The 17,047-nt window shown below is 39.0% G+C and overlaps 1 protein-coding gene across 1 annotated transcript in view; it reads left to right on the top strand.

Annotated features, from left to right (window-relative positions):
• Positions 1-2,988: 2,988 nt before the first annotated feature.
• The window catches only part of CNTNAP5 (contactin associated protein family member 5), a 145,259-nt gene continuing 131,200 nt past the window's right edge, over positions 2,989-17,047 (top strand). Inside the window, exons 1-4 of the mRNA XM_042877979.1 lie at positions 2,989-3,024; positions 6,237-6,384; positions 14,191-14,394; positions 15,792-15,976. Coding sequence (XP_042733913.1) covers positions 2,989-3,024; positions 6,237-6,384; positions 14,191-14,394; positions 15,792-15,976 — 573 coding nt within the window. The remainder of the gene's footprint in view (positions 3,025-6,236; positions 6,385-14,190; positions 14,395-15,791; positions 15,977-17,047) is intronic.

Genomic DNA, 17,047 nt, shown 5'->3' on the forward strand with positions numbered 1-17,047 from the left:
AGGTGAAATATACAAATGCATCTTGACTTTGAATATTATTTTTTTTTACTTTCACATTCTTTTCTCTTTTTTCTTACATCTGTGTCTATGCTCTTAAGAGACTGAGGTGTGAAAATGAAAGTCTTCAGTCTTGCCAAAACCAACAGTTGCTTTTATTGTGCAGTTGAAACCTAATGGAATTCTTGATTTTAACTGCCATAAAAAGTCAAAATATCTACCAAAAACCCATCCAGGCCCTAGGTGTTGCTAGCAGGCACTGATGCAATATTATTGTTTTGTGAAAATAGTAGCATCACATTAAAATCAGCTGCTGAGTTTCCATATGGTGCATTGTGGCTTGTTTTTTTTTTTTTTTTTTTTTGTCCTTGTCATTGTACCATTCAGCCTTTTCCCATGCATACAGGTAGAGATGAACAACTCTTACCATAACTTGGTTTCAGGTTCTGCAAAAAACTGAATTTAATTCCCATGCTCAGTAGTATCACAGTTGCATCACGGTAAGCACTGATTTGAGCAGAATTGAAATGCTGTTGCCTCTTACAAATATGACAGCTGTCTGTGACTCAGAGCTTATTTCAGCGTAGAATATGTAGAAAGTAAGGCAATGTTTTCTCCTTCATGCTTCAAATTTCTTTGTTTCTTATTGAAAATTCATGTTTTCTTGTACAAGTATTGGAGGAAGTCTTGCAAGGAGTGGAATACAGAACGTTCTGTATCTCAGTGCTAACTCCTTCCAGGTTGTGATCTTTCCCACTCTAGAAAGAAATTTTAAAGTGGAGAATGGCATTGTTTTACATTAAGTGTTGCAGTTCTGGGATTTATGACAAGCTTGGCTGCTTTTTATTCCACTTTGGTTCCTTCACTAAGCTACTGGATACCTTGAATTAAGTGTGCGCTTGTCCTCATTTCTTTAGACAGAGGAGGAAACATACCATGATTTCATGGGTGAGATTTGAAGGTGGAGTACTCTTTTCTGTATCTGTATTCTCTTTCAGTGAAGATTGAAATGTTGTAAATTGCCAACATCTGTGTTATGTGCCCTCTGCACATTTCTAATCTATTTTGCTGGGTTTCTTTTCCTCAGCTCTGTTCATCAGAGCAACTTTGGCAGAGTACTCAATGCATCCTAAAATTATCTTCCCTAGAAAGTAGTTAACCTCAAGTCTGCCTGATCACCATTCAGGGCTGATAGTGCCTATGTTGCTGCTCGCATACGGATTTTGAACCCATCCCGTTACCTGCCTAACAAAGTGGAAGAGCAAAATATATTCAGCAGAATCATTATGGGAGCCACCTTCTGCAGGTCTGTAAATAAGTTGCTGTTTGGTGTGCAGAGTTTGTGTACAGGGAGACTGAGATGAAGTCCAGAGTCTGATGCTATTTTTTGAATTGATTGGGCTTTCATGAGCAGAAAATTTTCTTGCACCAAAGTTCCATGTCTGTCTTCACCTGTAAACAAGTCTAAGAGAGTTTTGTCAAAGTGCAATCTGAAGTTGAGCACATCATATGCTTGACTGGTATGATCTGGTATAGATCTGAATTAATATATCAAGTAGAGAAATAAATGTTTGCAAGGTTATTAAACAGCTGTTGCAGTTCATCACAGTTGCGTGACATTTTCTTGAGGTGCGTATAAGTAGCTTTTGAGATCTCTTTGAATGGAAATGTTGTATAAAAAAAACTCATTTGCATTGATTCTGTTTTTCCTGTGAGAGTTGCACATCTACGTTCTAGGCATTACCAGTGATTTTTAAACTAGAACGTCTTTTGAAATCTTCATTTTTAATGTGTTTTTTTTTCATTCCTAATACAAAACTAAATTGGAATTCTCTTTTATTCCCCTTCGATATAACTCATAAGCAAGCAACGGCCTGGCTAGACCCTGCTCCAAACCACAGCAGCTGTTACTATGTCACCTCTTCATGCAAGTGGGCCCTGCCTCTGCTGACTCATAAAAAACACATAAAATATTACTGTTCTGCCACAGCCTGGGTCACAGTGGGGCACCATGCAACCAGGCACCATAAAACAAACTTAGTCCAAGGTGAAGCCCAGCTCATGGCAAGCTGTTAACCTTACAGCTGCTAGCGCTAAGGAAAAGGCTACACAGTGCCTTCAGGAATCTGGTAGCAATATTTGGTGCTAATGGAGTTTTCTTATTTGTAAGCCTCATATAATTCCAGAACCAGAATATCCCAGGTAAATTCTCAGTCTGCTAAGTTTACAGGGCTTTTGAGAAGCCGCAGATTTCAGTGTTATATTCCTTCCCAGAGCATCTGCATCATTTGGGAAACTCCATATGAGTGCTTCGTTGCCTGTGCCAGTTTGCCATTTTGTTCCTGTGAATAAATCCCTGTCAGCAACAGGTTGTTATAGAGCCTGTTTCTGAATAAGCATTTCTGTCATTCTTACTGGTAAGTTTACTGTTAATCAATATTTGAACCACTAGGGCTAAGAAATCTGATGCTACATCCTTGTTTCATCTTCTTTAATGGATGGATCATTTCCCTGTCAGCTGTGGATCTGAGTTTTCAAGTGACTATCTGAAGCAATTGGTGTTATTCAATCAATGGTCTCCAGCCCACAGGTGGTCCACAAAACATCAGAAGATAATCTGTAGAGCAGTGGGAATTGAAAGTGAAAATCAAAACAATCCTGAAGGCGTGCGCAGCAATGCCCTGTGGTTAGCCACAAGCAGTGTTCTTCTGGCTGCATGCAAAACTATATCAACGGTGCAGGTTGATGTGGATTATTTTTTTTTCCCCAAGTTTCACTGAGAAGTTTGAGAAACACCACTACAAGGACATCTTGGTTTTTTTATGAAAGGTTTGTTATTACCAGCTCAGTTTCAGTGTGAGAAGGGTAGTTAAGGAGTTGCACAGCAGATTGGGTTCTGACTATGTTGCAGTCCTGAGGTTCACTACTCTGGCTCTTTCTGGAGGTGTTATGAAGGAAATATCTTGGCATGGATGCCCGTGAACTAGGCCTATGGGGGCATACCTGAGCCTCGTTATAGACAGCAGGGTACAGATATCCCTGTGCTACCTCTGAAAGGAGGTTGTATGGAGATGAGATTTTTGCCTCTTTTCCCAGGAAACCAGATAGAACAAGAGGTAATGACTTTAAGTTGTGCTCAGGCAGTTCAGGTTGAGTGTTTATTCTCAGCAAGGGTGGTTGGGCACTGGAACAACTGCCCAGAAAGGTGAAGGCATCACTGTCCCTGGAGGTATTCAAGAAATGTGACACTGGGAGGTATGATTAGCAGGCATGGAGGAGATGAGTTAATTGTTGGTTATGGTCTTAGTGATCTTTTACAGCCTTAATGATTCTAAGATTCTATACCTGGCACAAAGGTGATATTCCTTTGATAACACAAAGCAGCGCCTGGAGTGTGCTGCGCACACCAGCTGTGAGCCACCATGATGCTCTCATGAGTTGGATCTGATTGTCTGGTTTGTGTGAACTCTGGGGGGAAAAAAATGTCATTACAGGTTTGTCCTGTTAGGATCCTCCTTAGCAACAGCTTGGAGTAGTTGTGACCTGATTCACCAGTGATCATGAGGGCCCTCTGAACAGCATGAAGTGTGTGTGTGCATGTCAGCAGGCTGCATTCCCACTGGCTTCAAAAGCAGAAATGTGTGCACTGTTCAGTGTGCACTGTTCAGAGCACAGCCATATGCACAAATCTCACCTAGCTACTATTACCTAAATATTTCTAGAGGTGTGGTGCTTTTCATTTGCATTTCATGGTCTTCCAGAATGTTTCTTTTTCGTATATATCAGAAAATGACTACCTTGTGGCCTATGATGCAGTGTGCTCTACTGATAGCTCTGTGTATTAGAGTATTATGAGAAGAAAAAAAATCACAGACTCTGAAATTGTTTCACGGTACTGCTGTATTGAGATGTGCTTTTTCTTTTGTCTCTTAATTTTTACCTCTCGCTTGCATTCTAGTTATTACATTTTCAGCTTTTTTTCCCACAACTAGTAAGACTCAAAAATTTTTGCTTCAACTTTTGTGTTTTTCCATTCTCCTTTTCCTTCCTATGAAAGATGAAATTTTTACATAATCACAGGATTTCAGGTGATGAGCTTTCTAAATATACAAACACTTCCCTTCGACCACCTTGTATATCCACGAGTATCTTAATAAAAATGTGAGTGCTGCCACAGCTCCGACTGTGAGGCTTATTTTCTGTTGACAGTTTCATTACTGAGAAGAACAAGATCATTTCACTTGAAATATACAGGAAAAAAAACCCTCTGAAATTATCTCTGCTGGAATTTGAATCGGGCTTCCATACAGAAAGCAGAAAGCCCTGAACATCTTGAAGTGCTACTCGTGGCACTCTTCAAAATGTATCTGATGGTTGCTAAATTGTCATTTGTAGCTAACATTTAATTAAGTATCCCCATCCAGATAGTTTTAATTATACATTGTTGTTCTGAAAGTAATGCCTCTTATTTTTTTGCGTGAAAACTACAATAAATATGAAGTTCACAATAATACGATTTGAAATAGCAAACTCTCACAAAATGTTTTTGTTTTTTTTTTTTACAACGTAGTCATACCCATTAGCTACATGGTTTCACCAGTGATGAACAAGAGACTGCATTTCATGGTGTGACAGCTGTGCATGGCTGTCTGGAATATGGCTTGTCTTTCATGTCACTGTTGCCTCTGCCTCACTGTGCTGCATCCACTGTTTGGTCTCCATAAATGTTTAATGAGTGTTGACAAATGTCAGTGGGAGCCATTTTTTCCATGTGGAGGAATTCAGTGACCTCCCTTTGCTTCACACACACTTTCATGTCAGACCCCATTTTGTCAGACTGCCCCTCTGCTGCAGTGTGTCACACAGCTACATAATGTAATGGATTATTGTGGTAAGGTTCAACCTCTACTGCCTACCTCCAACATCCACCTCTGATGTTGTGGGCCAACATAATAAAATAGGAGGCATTACTTTTGGAGCAACCCTCATGTAATACGGCTGAATATGAAAGAAGTTTGTCAACCATCTGCAACCAACAGCAATGTAATCCTTGCCAAAATAAGATCTGGTGCATAGAAAAAATAAGAGATAGGAAATGACTTGGGAGACAATTGGGATTAGGTAGCAGAATTATGTACCCTTTTCAGCCTCATAAGCTTCTAATAAAAATAATTTTACAAATCACATGTTCCTCTTTCCTTCATTAAAGTACCTGGTGTTGTGGTGATGATTTCACTAGGATTGTTGATCTTCACAGGAAAGCAATGCCAGCAACAAAAGACGCTTGCTAAACATGTTTTAGCAATGGAGGTGTGTGCTATCTTTTGCGGTCATGACCAGAAAATAAACCTTAGTACATAAAAGGGTTTCTTATTTCTTTTCTTATGTCAGAGTTTTTAAGATAAAATGAAAAGAGCATGATAAATTTTCAAAGCATTCTGCCTTATAAATGCTCAAGAATATTTTTTGTTGAATGTAGATCTAATGAAACAATGTCTTACTGGATCTAGTAAAACAAAAACTTTAAAATAGAAGTTTTATTCCATTTCTAATAACATTTGTGGAAAAAAAAAAGTGAATATTTGTCTTTGAGTAAAAATTTAAATGGAAAGTTTCCTTTTGTTAAGTGTTAATTCTAAGTAGGGCCACTACTGTCTTGTAGTTTCAGGCAATTAATCAAACAGGCAAGAAAAAAATTATTACTGTTTGCAAGCTTAAATTTTCTTGAGTGCAAACCGTCAAAACTCTCATGTGTCCTGACTCAGGCTTTCATCTCTTCCTGAGTTTGCAGTGGTGTTCATCTTTCCTGTTCTTGCCAGTCTCTGACCAACCACAGTATCTCGTGGCCATCTCTTTCTGCTAACTTGAATGCACCAAGCATTAATCTGAGCCCTGTCTCTCACTGTACTGAAGGGACTGTGATTTATGTTAGAGGCTGGTGGAGCATTACGAAGAATATCTTGAGCTTGGGGAAATAGTGCAACATCTTCCTTAATGTCTGCTTCCACAACTTACTTTAATAACACCCTGTATGTGTTCCCCCAAATCCTGCTGAGGCACTTTGTGTGCTCTCATGTCCCTCTTCACTGTCTGCAAAGATGCACAGAACTTAGAAGAAAACTTAGCAATGAATTTAAATAATTCTAAGCAATTTTTTAGAATAAAAATTACAAAGTTGTTTATGTCCTTAATTTCAAATTTAATGTTAAATGTTTCACCAAGGCTCTTTGTCCTTCCAGGTTTTCACAGGAAACAGCAATGCTGACAGTGTGGTTCACCACAAACTCCTGTACTCCATGAAAGCTCGCTTCTTGCGCTTCATCCCTCTGAAGTGGAATTTTGGTGGTCACATAGGGCTGAGAGTGGAGGTCTTCGGCTGCTCTTATAGTAAGTGGCTAACTCTTATCTCACGTTTTCTTAAGAAGCTTTTGTTGGTGGTGTCGATACTTCAGTAGGAATCCAGCAAGGGATGAGTTAAAATGTAATATGAATTATATAACTGTCATTTCTTTTTTTTTTTCTTCAGCAGTAGTGCTTGTCTTTCTGTATGGGGATGTGCTCCCATCTAGCTCTGCTGGTAAAGCTTTGTCAGAGATGAGTAAAACTGTATGATGCTATGAAATCTCATGTCTCACCTCCTGCTTCTATGGAGGTTTGTATAGGGTTTTATTTAGGAATGTCACTGCCATCTCCTTAAGGGTAGTTTTTGCATGTGATGACTTATTTATATTTTTTTAAGGCAAGTTATCTAAGGAAAGTGCTAAGCTTGTGCAGCTAGTGTTTCTGTTTGAGAGTGATGACTTTATAACTCCAGAGACAAGACAACTTATCAGCTGCTTTACAGTTTTTGCATGGTACTTTTCTTCAAGACATGGTGATGACCTTCTAAGACACCATCTGCAGCACATTGTCATGGGATCAGTTTATAAACACTGTCACTTCTAGGCATTTCAGCCGCATAATTATCTCTGGGTGGTGCAAATGTATGACATATGACCGTGTTAGTGTATGAAAGTAAAGAAAAAGGCCCAGTGTTGCTCTCAGGCGCAAATGCAGACAAGTCCCCAAGTGAGGAAACACAATTACAATATTTGTTCCTTAGGTGACTGTGGGTTTTTTTCTGTTGAGGTTAAATATGACTTCGTAATGCACAGAGACTTCTGGAGACAGGCAATGTTTTGACTGTGAAGCTCAGAGGATTAACAGCATTTTGGCCAGTCAATTTGATGTGATGTGGAACAGCTTACCATTATGTGACACTACTGTAATTCTATCTCTGCCCATTTAGATTTAGTCCTCATCTGCTACTCATATGTGCAGAAAAGGAGTTGTAAGATAAAAAGTGGGAAAGCTGTCTGGGAGACTTTTTGAATTTGTCTCAGCAGGATGAAGAGTGAAGTGTGTCTTAAAAGTTTTGGTGTCATGATCTCCTTGAACAGAGGGTACACTCAGATCTTAAAACCAGTGCACATGGTTTCACGTTAAGGTCCTTGTTATGTGTGTAGATCCAAAAGCCTCATTCAGCTTTTTTTAGATGCTGTCTCTCCACCTACTTTTATACTTAGACATTATAAACTATTCATTACATAGTGACCTGCAATGTCCTGTGCTAGACAGACTGCTGCTTACATAAGATACCTTTTTCCGGCCACACCAATGAACATGGAAACTGAAACTTACATATAAATTAAAACTAACTGCCTTTGATCTCATCGTTTCAAAATAACTATCTTATCTGTTTTCAAGGAGCTTTTTTCCATTATTATGACCAAATCTCTGCTGTGAAGAGTGTAGTCCAGTCTTGCAGCAAATGAGACTGGAACTGAAACTTGAAATTTTTTTAGCTGAAAGCATTTTGATGTTGCTCCATGTGAAATGCTATATGGGCACTACATCCATGTCAGACTGTGGTTGTATCTTCTATGATACGAAGAAAACATCAGAGTGACTTGCTGGCTGAGTTTCTTTATGCTAATATCGTCTAAGTCTTCATCTTCATCCTGTACCCTGCAGTTAACAGGGAATAAAAATGGTTGTGGAGAATTAAGGTATGAAGTTGAAGTGAAGCAGAAAAGAAATACAGGGATTCATAAAAGTTTTACAGGGTGTTGAAATATTCATTCCATTTATATAAATGTGCCATTCAGATTTCTATTCGGCAAATTTTGTATGCCAAGCAATTTCTGTCTACAAGTTTTGTTTATATAGCTTCACAGTCTTGCCTACTCCTAAAGCCAGGCACTCCAGCATGATACAATGATGTATGATCATTTATAAAATGTCATCTTTACTCTTAAACTGATGGAATGTCTACAGCAGATCTTGAGCTGGTGAACACCTACAAGTGCTTTTTGTATTGCTTGACAGCATACAGGCTCATCCACTGTGTTCAGTTCTGGGACAAGAAATACAGTAATAACTGGGGGAAAAAAAAATTAAATGACAAAAATAACTCTAGACACAGTGTGGTCACAAACCAGGAAGAAAGTGGAGCTTAAGAGAGAACGATCGACCAAATGTACAGCATGTCTAAGAGATGACCCTTTATGCAAGTGTCTCTGTATATGAAAGAAGGGATGTGAGGCCTGGGAGTAGGAACAGCATTATTATCACCTTCAAGTACCAAAAGCTTAAACTGATATTAGTTCATCAATGAAAATCTATTTCCTATTGATGCCCAATCCTCTCTACACTGTTGGAATGCTTGTCAGGTTTCAATATGTAAAAAAAACCAGAGTATTTGCTATTAAGTCCACCAAGGTTGAAAAAAAATATTTTTCAGTGCCATGTTTGCTTTGGATCCAGTTGTGAAGCATAAGAAAAACAGAAAACATGCATGAAGAACACAGATGAGCCAGATCATGCACAAATATTCACGTGCAACCGCTGAGTTGCACTGATAGCAAGTTAAAAGTCAGATGGTGCTGGAATTTTGGTTGTCTATTCCACCTTTCAAGCAACTTCTGCCCCTAGTGTATGGTACCTGGTCTGAAAATGGTGTTGCGTTATATTGATATCCTGGGCAGAAAATTGGAAAAGCAATTATTTGCAGGCAAGCTGGAGGTCCTTTTTGTGCAAGTGGCAGCATTCTTTGAATGACTTAAACAAAAGTTTGAGGGTACTGACAGCTTAGGCCATCTGAATTTAATGAGCTGCTGCACATCTGTTAAAAATCTTGGGACTAATGCCAAATATGCAGCTGAGCACTTCAGTAGTACACCAAGGAGTGCAAAATAGCCTGTGGCCCTTTGTATGGTCTCCAACCACATCAGCTCCTTTTTAACCTTGTACATTTGAGCGTAAGATGGCAGCTGAAGGAAGATTTTGTGGTTTTGCTGCTGCATAAGCATTTTTGTAACGGCAGATCTCAGTAAATGTGACACCTTTGTGCCTGTGCAAGGCTTTGACCTCTCATTTTTTGGAGCGTGACTGTCCTCTGCTGAAAAGGTCCCAGGAACACAACCTTGTGCTAACTTTTGGCAAATGCAGCTTTCAATGTTGACTGCTTAGCAGGGAGCAGATGGAAGGCATCCGTCAGGCCTTCTTGGTCTCCAAGATCTCTACCAGGACACAGTAACAAATAAAAAATATTGAAGAGTCATATTATAGATTAAGTACAATATGCACAGGATGCCAAAGTGGCTAGCTTAGCATGTGACTGCAATGTACTGCTGTGTGGCATTCACTGTTGTTTATTACTCCTGATATAGGTCGTTTACTGTTGTGAATTTATCCCAAACACTCCTCTGGCAAACGAAAGTACTTTCAATTTTTTCTCGTTTCTTCCTGTTTCTTCCCTTTCTCTCTCTAACTGGCTACCAGTCGACAATGTTTATTTGGAATATACAAACATATATTTACCAACAAAGCTGTCTCATGCAGATGAGTATCTTGACCTTATCATAATATGGATCAAAGCTCCTTTGGGTAAAAAAAATCACATAAGGCGGCCAGATAAACTGGAATTCACAGAGGACGTGTGTATATTGATGTTTTCTTTCTCAGAGAAACTATGTATTTCAATGAAATATAATTGCATTTATTTGAAGTTTCTGCAAAAGTTCTATCCTCAAAATAGATACTGAAATAGGAGCAAGATGATCTCAAAAAATATACAGGGATGCTTTCTGCTCAGAAAACATAATATGTGTTAAGTGGAAATTTCCATCTAGTGGTGTGTGTATGCTTCACTGGCCATTTTCAGTGAGGAATCCAGAAGCAGTGTGCTTGCAACAGATAACTGGAGTTGCCACAGAGGAGGTGTTCAGACAAATGGCAAACCAATTGCTTTGGATGCTGGAGGGAATGGGTCTATCTTTATACTTGGGAATAGTCTTGCTAGCTTAGCACAGGGGAAAAAATCTGACACAATTGCTTTTATAGAATAAGATTTATAGTTGCGTTGAAGATGCTGATTTGTATTCTATAACTAGTTAAAGGCCCAAAATGCATCAGCAGGATCAGGGAATGTTCAGTTAACAGGCTGGGGAATCACAGGAGAAACAATGATAGTGTCTGAGATAGGGTATCTTCTGCCTTTGAGAGATGAATTTTCATTTGCAGTTCAGCACTCTGATTTCTCATCTTTTGCTCTCCTTGCTTCAGGGAATACAATCTGATATTGTGCTCTCGATGAAATGATACTTTTGCTTGATCTTTCTTTTTGCCTCTTTCTCTTTCCCTCCGCACCCCCTTGCCTTCTTCCATCTTCTCCTTCATCTTCTGACAAGACAAAAAAAGGAGAACACAAGAAGCCACATCCTGTGTGAGACATTAACCCAGTCTAAGTCAAATACCCAAAGGAGTACTTACCAAGAGACAGAGAGATTTGTGATAAAAGCAAATCTGCCTAGCAGAACAGTCACCTGTGAGGTGCTCATCCACATTTTTCCCTTGAGATACACGATTGAGAGAACTGTGGAGCAGGAGGTCGTATTGCTTCAGATGTCCTGAAGCCAGCAAGGCCTGGACATCTGTTCATACAGAGAACAGAGTTCCTACCTGCCACAGGGAGACAAGGCTTCTGCTCATTGATACAGGTGCAAGAATAAGAGTTTTTATCTCAAATTGCAGCAGTTCTTAGAAAATATTTTCATATTGAGAAGTAACTTTACTGAGTAACTAGTTACTTTTCTCCAAAATAATTAGTAGGAGAGTCTTTGTAAGAAAAAACATGTATCTTCTGTTCTGCCTCCTTGTTTGTTCCTGCACAAGTAAACTCCATTCTCTCACCTTGTTTTCAGTCTGTCATCTGCCAGCATAGCTAGTCCCTTAGGTTGAGCCCTTAGGTCCTGTACTTTTATGCATTTTATTTATTCTTTATTTTTATTTTTAGTGCTGAATTAACCTGATAATTCAGCTTCAACTGACTGTTTCCACCCATCCCTAAGTGATTTTAATGTTGGGATCTGTTTTGGGAAAGCAAATTGAAGCACAGGAAGCATATGAAGACTGAATGAAGTCACAGAGTCACAGAATTGTAGGGGTTGGAAGAGACCTCTAGAGATCGTCGAGACCAACCCCCCTGCCAAAGCAGGTTCCCTACACCAGGTTGCACAGGTAGGCGTCCAGAGAAGGAAACTCCACAACCCCCCTGGGCAGCCTGTTCCAGTGCTCTGTTACCCTCACCATAAAGAAGTTCTTGCGCACATACATGTGGAACTTCCTATGCTGCAGCTTATGTCCGTTTCCCCTTGTCTTGTCTCCACATACCACTGAAAAGAGACTGGCCTCACCACTATGGCCCCCACACCTCAGATATTTATAAACCTGGATTAGATCCCCTCTCAGTCATCTTTTCTCAGGCTAAACAGACCCAGTTCTTTCACAGGTGAGTTACAAACATATGTGTGTTCTAAATAAATACAAGCACTCCAGTTTTCTGCAGTAACTACTGTATTAGCCCTGGATCTTCCAGTTTTTTATAGGAAGACAATCATTTGTTGTCATATAAACTGCCACTAATGAATTCTGGATGCCAATATTAGCATATATTTGATATGTTCACATTTTATTCTGGGTTATTTGTTGGCTAGTGTCTTCACAACTGATAATGAGTGAAGGAGCACTTACCAGAAGCAGATTTCCTGTTGTACTGTACTTTGTAAATGTTGAGGTCAGAACTGTTCTAGAAATTATGTTACATTGTTAGAGCTTAGAGTTAAGATTTTAAATACAAACCTCTTTACATGTTAGTCTGGTTTAAAATGTAAAAAAGGAGAAGAAAAATGGAAAATAAATCCCAAACTCAAACAAACCATTACTAAAAATGAAAGTACCATTAAACTCCGAGGAGTTTAAGCACTCTCAAAGGAGCTTAAAAGACTTAAAATCAACATCTTTAATACAGTTGCTGACCTGGAAGTCTTGATTATTTTACATGTGGACCTTTAAGTTATTTTTAAAAGAAAATAAAAAACCGATTGCTTTAGGTTATCATTAAAACATGGTTTGCAAACAAAGATAGCCTTTATTTTTTCTTCTTTGTTACTGCAAAGATATTCTTTGTCTTTACACATGTATTCCCAGCAGTTTTGTAGCATGGTAAATGATTGTTCAGATTTTTTTCTTCTAATGTCCTTTAAGATTTTTCTTAACAAAGAAAAAACTAATTTACAGAATTTACATATTTATAATTTACAAGTAGATACTTCATTTGTAATTTGTAACAAACTAGATTTGGATAGACTTAGAACTGAATTTATGTAGGTTGCTCCGAAAGGAATGCTTCCTATTTGTTTCCATGGAGAGTACAGTGGATACAAAGAGCACAATAATGCTATTTGATAGAGCAAATTCTCAGTTACAAAACACTGTTGCAGCTATCTTTCAACATAGTCACAACCATTAGCTATGCATTTTCATCAATGATGATCAAGAGGCTGCATGCCATCCATGTAAAAACGTGCACTAGCAGAGATGACCAACTGTTTTACAGTTGCTGTAACAGCCTCATTGCTAGAAAAATGTTGGCCATGCAGTCCAATTTTCATTTTGCTGACATCCACTATTTGATCTTCATAAACGTTCAGCAAGCATCAATGAATAGTTAGTGGGTGCCATTTTGGAGGAATTTAGTGATACACCTTTGCTTCATATGCTCTTCCATGTCAGACAGCATTCTATCAGTCTGACCTGTTGTTGCTGTCTGTTGAACAGCAATAAGATGTAATAAGAATATAGTAGGGAAGGTTCAACCTCTTCTGCCATATCAGCAACATCTGCATCTGATGTTTTGTACGAATGTAATAAAACAGGAGGCATTAGTTTTGGAGCAGTCCTTGCATATATCAGTCATATTTCACTATGATGCCTAATTTAAGAGTACCTCAAATTTTCTGGCTATATATGGAGAAAAAGAAAATAAAATTTTCCAAAAACATATTTCACTTAACATACCATTTTGTTATGCAAATAGAGTATTGTATTCTTCTGTGCTGAAGGAAATATTTATTGGAATTGAAGAGCTGATAGTTTGTTTCCCATCACTGTGATTGGGTTTTAGAGGTTAGCTGAAGAGGGAAGTATGTTTTCAAATAGGATTTTCAAAAGTGTGTAATCAGTTTAGGTGCTCAGTTCCCACGAAATCCCTTCAAAAGTTTTTGAATTGATATTTGAACAGTTCTGCCAGCATACTCAATTTGCATGCAGAAATATGATTGATAAAAATCCATCACAAGCATGCATGCAGCCAACCCTAGAGGCTAAGTTGGTGCTTATTTGGATGCAAAGGTAGATGCAGATATGGCCGTGCAAAAACATCTCACCAGGCATTTCTGAAGGTACAAAACCTTGAGTGAGAGCTCATGTAATTCAAAGTAATGAATAATATCCTGGGTGTGTTTAAGAGACAAACAACAAATGTGACAAGGAATGCTCTGGAGTTCTGAATCTAAAGGAAGGTTTGTTTTAAAAAGTCAAGAGACAAAACAAACCTCACATGAGAAGGAGCAGGAAAGGTGCAGAGTACTTCTGTTTTTTCATAGTGTTTCCCTTTCTCCCAAGCAGAGCAAGAGTGCTTGTAAATGGATGAAATGTTGTATGGTTCCCGGGTAGCACAGCTGCTATGTATGTCCTGTGGATTTACACTTCTGAGAATACCAAGGTCCAAGCAGTAATTGAAACAATCCTGAATCATTTTGGTCCTTCTCCTGATGCTGTCTCCTCTTCATTTTGTCATCTTCTTTTCTCCAGAGTCAGATATTGCAGACTTCGATGGCAGAAGTTCCCTCCTCTACAGGTTCAATCAGAAGCTTATGAGCACGTTCAAAGATGTGGTTTCCTTAAAGTTCAAGAGCATGCAGGAGGATGGAGTCTTATTCCATGGAGAAGGACAACGAGGAGACTATATTACCCTGGAACTACAGAAGGGGAAGCTCTCCTTGCACATCAACCTGGGTGAGAGCAATTAAGCTTGCTGGTTCACATATTAGTCTAACAAGGATTGCCTTAGTTTTTGTTGTTGTTGTTGTTTTTTCTTTGTTTGTTTTGTTATATTAAGCACAAACTAGAAACTTCAGCTCAGATCAGTAGTGATTCTATGGCTTGGAGTTCAAAGAGTTTATTGTCTTTTTTTTTTCTGTTTTGTAATCAAAACTTCGCAGAAAACACAGAAATGAAATATCTTTGATCAAAATATTGTGTATTTGGATATTGCATTGTTTCTAGAGATGGTTGCTGTTGAGTACTGTGAATATCTGGAAGACTATCACCATGTGATCATGTTGGGTTGCAGGGGCAGATGAAAGACTGGATTAGTTTCTCTTTGTAGAAGAGCATTTGCTTTTTCCTGGTGAATGTACTAAAGCACTTTGATGTCAGGTGCAACTGTAAGTAGGAGTGATCAATCTCTATCCTCTAGCCTTATTGCAAAAATCTTAATTAGCTTCAGTTGTGGGAGAGCCATGGTTATTGTCTCAGCAGTCCTTGCTAACTCACATTTCTCATACTGATTTGTCCTCTGCTCCCAAGTGTTTCATACTGGGATAAGAATAAGATATAGTTAAATATATTGTTACTATCTCCTCAGGAGAGACTCTGTGAATGCGTCATCTCAGATAAAAGTTATTTTCTTTCAGCAGTAGCCCCAAATCAACAGATTTTAGTCATTTCATATTCTCTGTGTGCATTCATGTGCCACAGACAAGGATTTTGATGTCTGTTCTTCATTGTGCTTGCACATTGATTGGCAGTTTTGGAGCAGGTCTTCTTTCTATTCTGCTGGGATATATAAAAGGACACACACTCCTTTTCAGACCCTCTGATTTAAGTGTTTAGACATACAGCCAGCCAGAATACAGAAGAGTGATATAAATCAGTGAGGTTAGGGCCTAAATATTTTTATGATTCTTGATCTAAACTTGTGGAGATCTGGAATGGGTTTAAGAATCTTTTTGAACTAAATGAAACCCTTGCATTTATGTTTCTCCACTGATTTGTGATTGTATTTCTTGTTTTTCCTCCAAAAATAATCATATGCAATATTATCATTAAAATACGAAAAAAACACATAGTTGCAACTGAGACATCAGGTGTAGCTTTTTTGTGTGAATAGGCAGTAGATTTTAGTGCTACAGAAAGGGGAGCTCTTAAGACACCAAGGAAAGAAATGTCTGTGTACATGCAGGTATAAATGAGAGGCCCAAAGAACCTAAGGGGGAAGCTTTGTGAAAGATCTGTTTCTGGACAGGATCTGGTTTGTTTTTAGTAGCACATGAGCTCATCTTGAGCCCTAATTCTTTAGATAAGGGCATTGAGGTTACTCTGGTGTCTTATGCCTGTTTCTTCCCCTTCAGGGGATTCCAACCTGCACTTCACTAACAGCCACACATCCATCACCCTGGGCAGCCTCCTGGATGACCAACACTGGCACTCAGTTCTCATAGAGCGCTTCAACAAGCAGGTGAACTTCACAGTGGACAAGCATACTCAGCATTTTCGAACGAAGGGGGACTCGGATCACTTAGATATTGATTATGAGGTGCGTGAAACCCTTTTAATGAAAATCTGGGTGTAAAATGAATGTGATGAAAAACATCCACTCAGCAAAGCTGTTTCTTTCCAGCAGAGATCTTTATTTAATGTTTCCTTCCCAGAAAGCTCCTTTAGCAAGCATAAAGTACATTAGTGCAATTCTACATGTGACAGTCTTAGTAAATAAACAGTCTGTTGGCAAATACATACTGGATTATGATTATATTAAAATTAAGCGAGAATTTGATCTAAATCTGTATATCTGCCTTGGTGGGGATCTGGCTTCTGGCCAAATCTCCAGGGAGAACTCTTGTATGCAGAAAGAGATTCTGTGACACCATCTCCAATATTATTTTAATAGGACCATTGAGCGCTATCTCTGCATCCTCTATCTGACTGACATGACTAGGGGAATTCTGGCTCCGAGCTGTGCCACCAGCATACTCAAATGATTCTATGTAGAGATGAGCAGGTAGAGACTACCCCCTTCCTTGTAGAAGTGGGAGGCCCTTACAAAAGCCATTGAAAGATCTGGCTGTGACCCAGGCCCCTTCATATTTAGGGGTGTGATTCTGAACATACGGGTGAACAGAAGAAACGTCCTTCCCATCAAACCCAGTTGTACTCCTCTGTGATGAGGCCAAAGTTTGGCAGAGAGCAGCAATTCAGTGCTTATGGTTCATAGTGAAAAATAACTAGAAAATAAAAAACAGCAACACTCTTAAATCTACATCATATCTATATGCAAGACAGTTCATCATCTGCTCTTTCCACTTATACACACCTACGTGCAAATTATACATGTTCATTTTTATCCCCATGTGCTTGTCTACCAAGCTTTGTTAGCCCTCAAGGTCATGCTTACACAGTCAGAGCCATCACCCTGCCTGGATCTGTTGAGGTGTCATGGTTCATTTCTCCGAGACCAGAAGCTTCCTCTCTGCACTTTGAATTCATTTCTCTACAAAGGATCAATTCCCAGTGCATGTTAGTGACAAATGTGGATGGCTCAGTAGTGGCAGGTACTCTGCTCCTCTCATGTTCCAGCTGAATTTCCCCTCCTTGCATTTCACAAAGC

The sequence above is a fragment of the Lagopus leucura genome, unplaced genomic scaffold (assembly GCF_019238085.1).
Source record: "Lagopus leucura isolate 7727_CA_CO unplaced genomic scaffold, USGS_WTPT01 Super-Scaffold_100019, whole genome shotgun sequence".
Taxonomy (NCBI): Eukaryota; Metazoa; Chordata; class Aves; order Galliformes; family Phasianidae; genus Lagopus; species Lagopus leucura.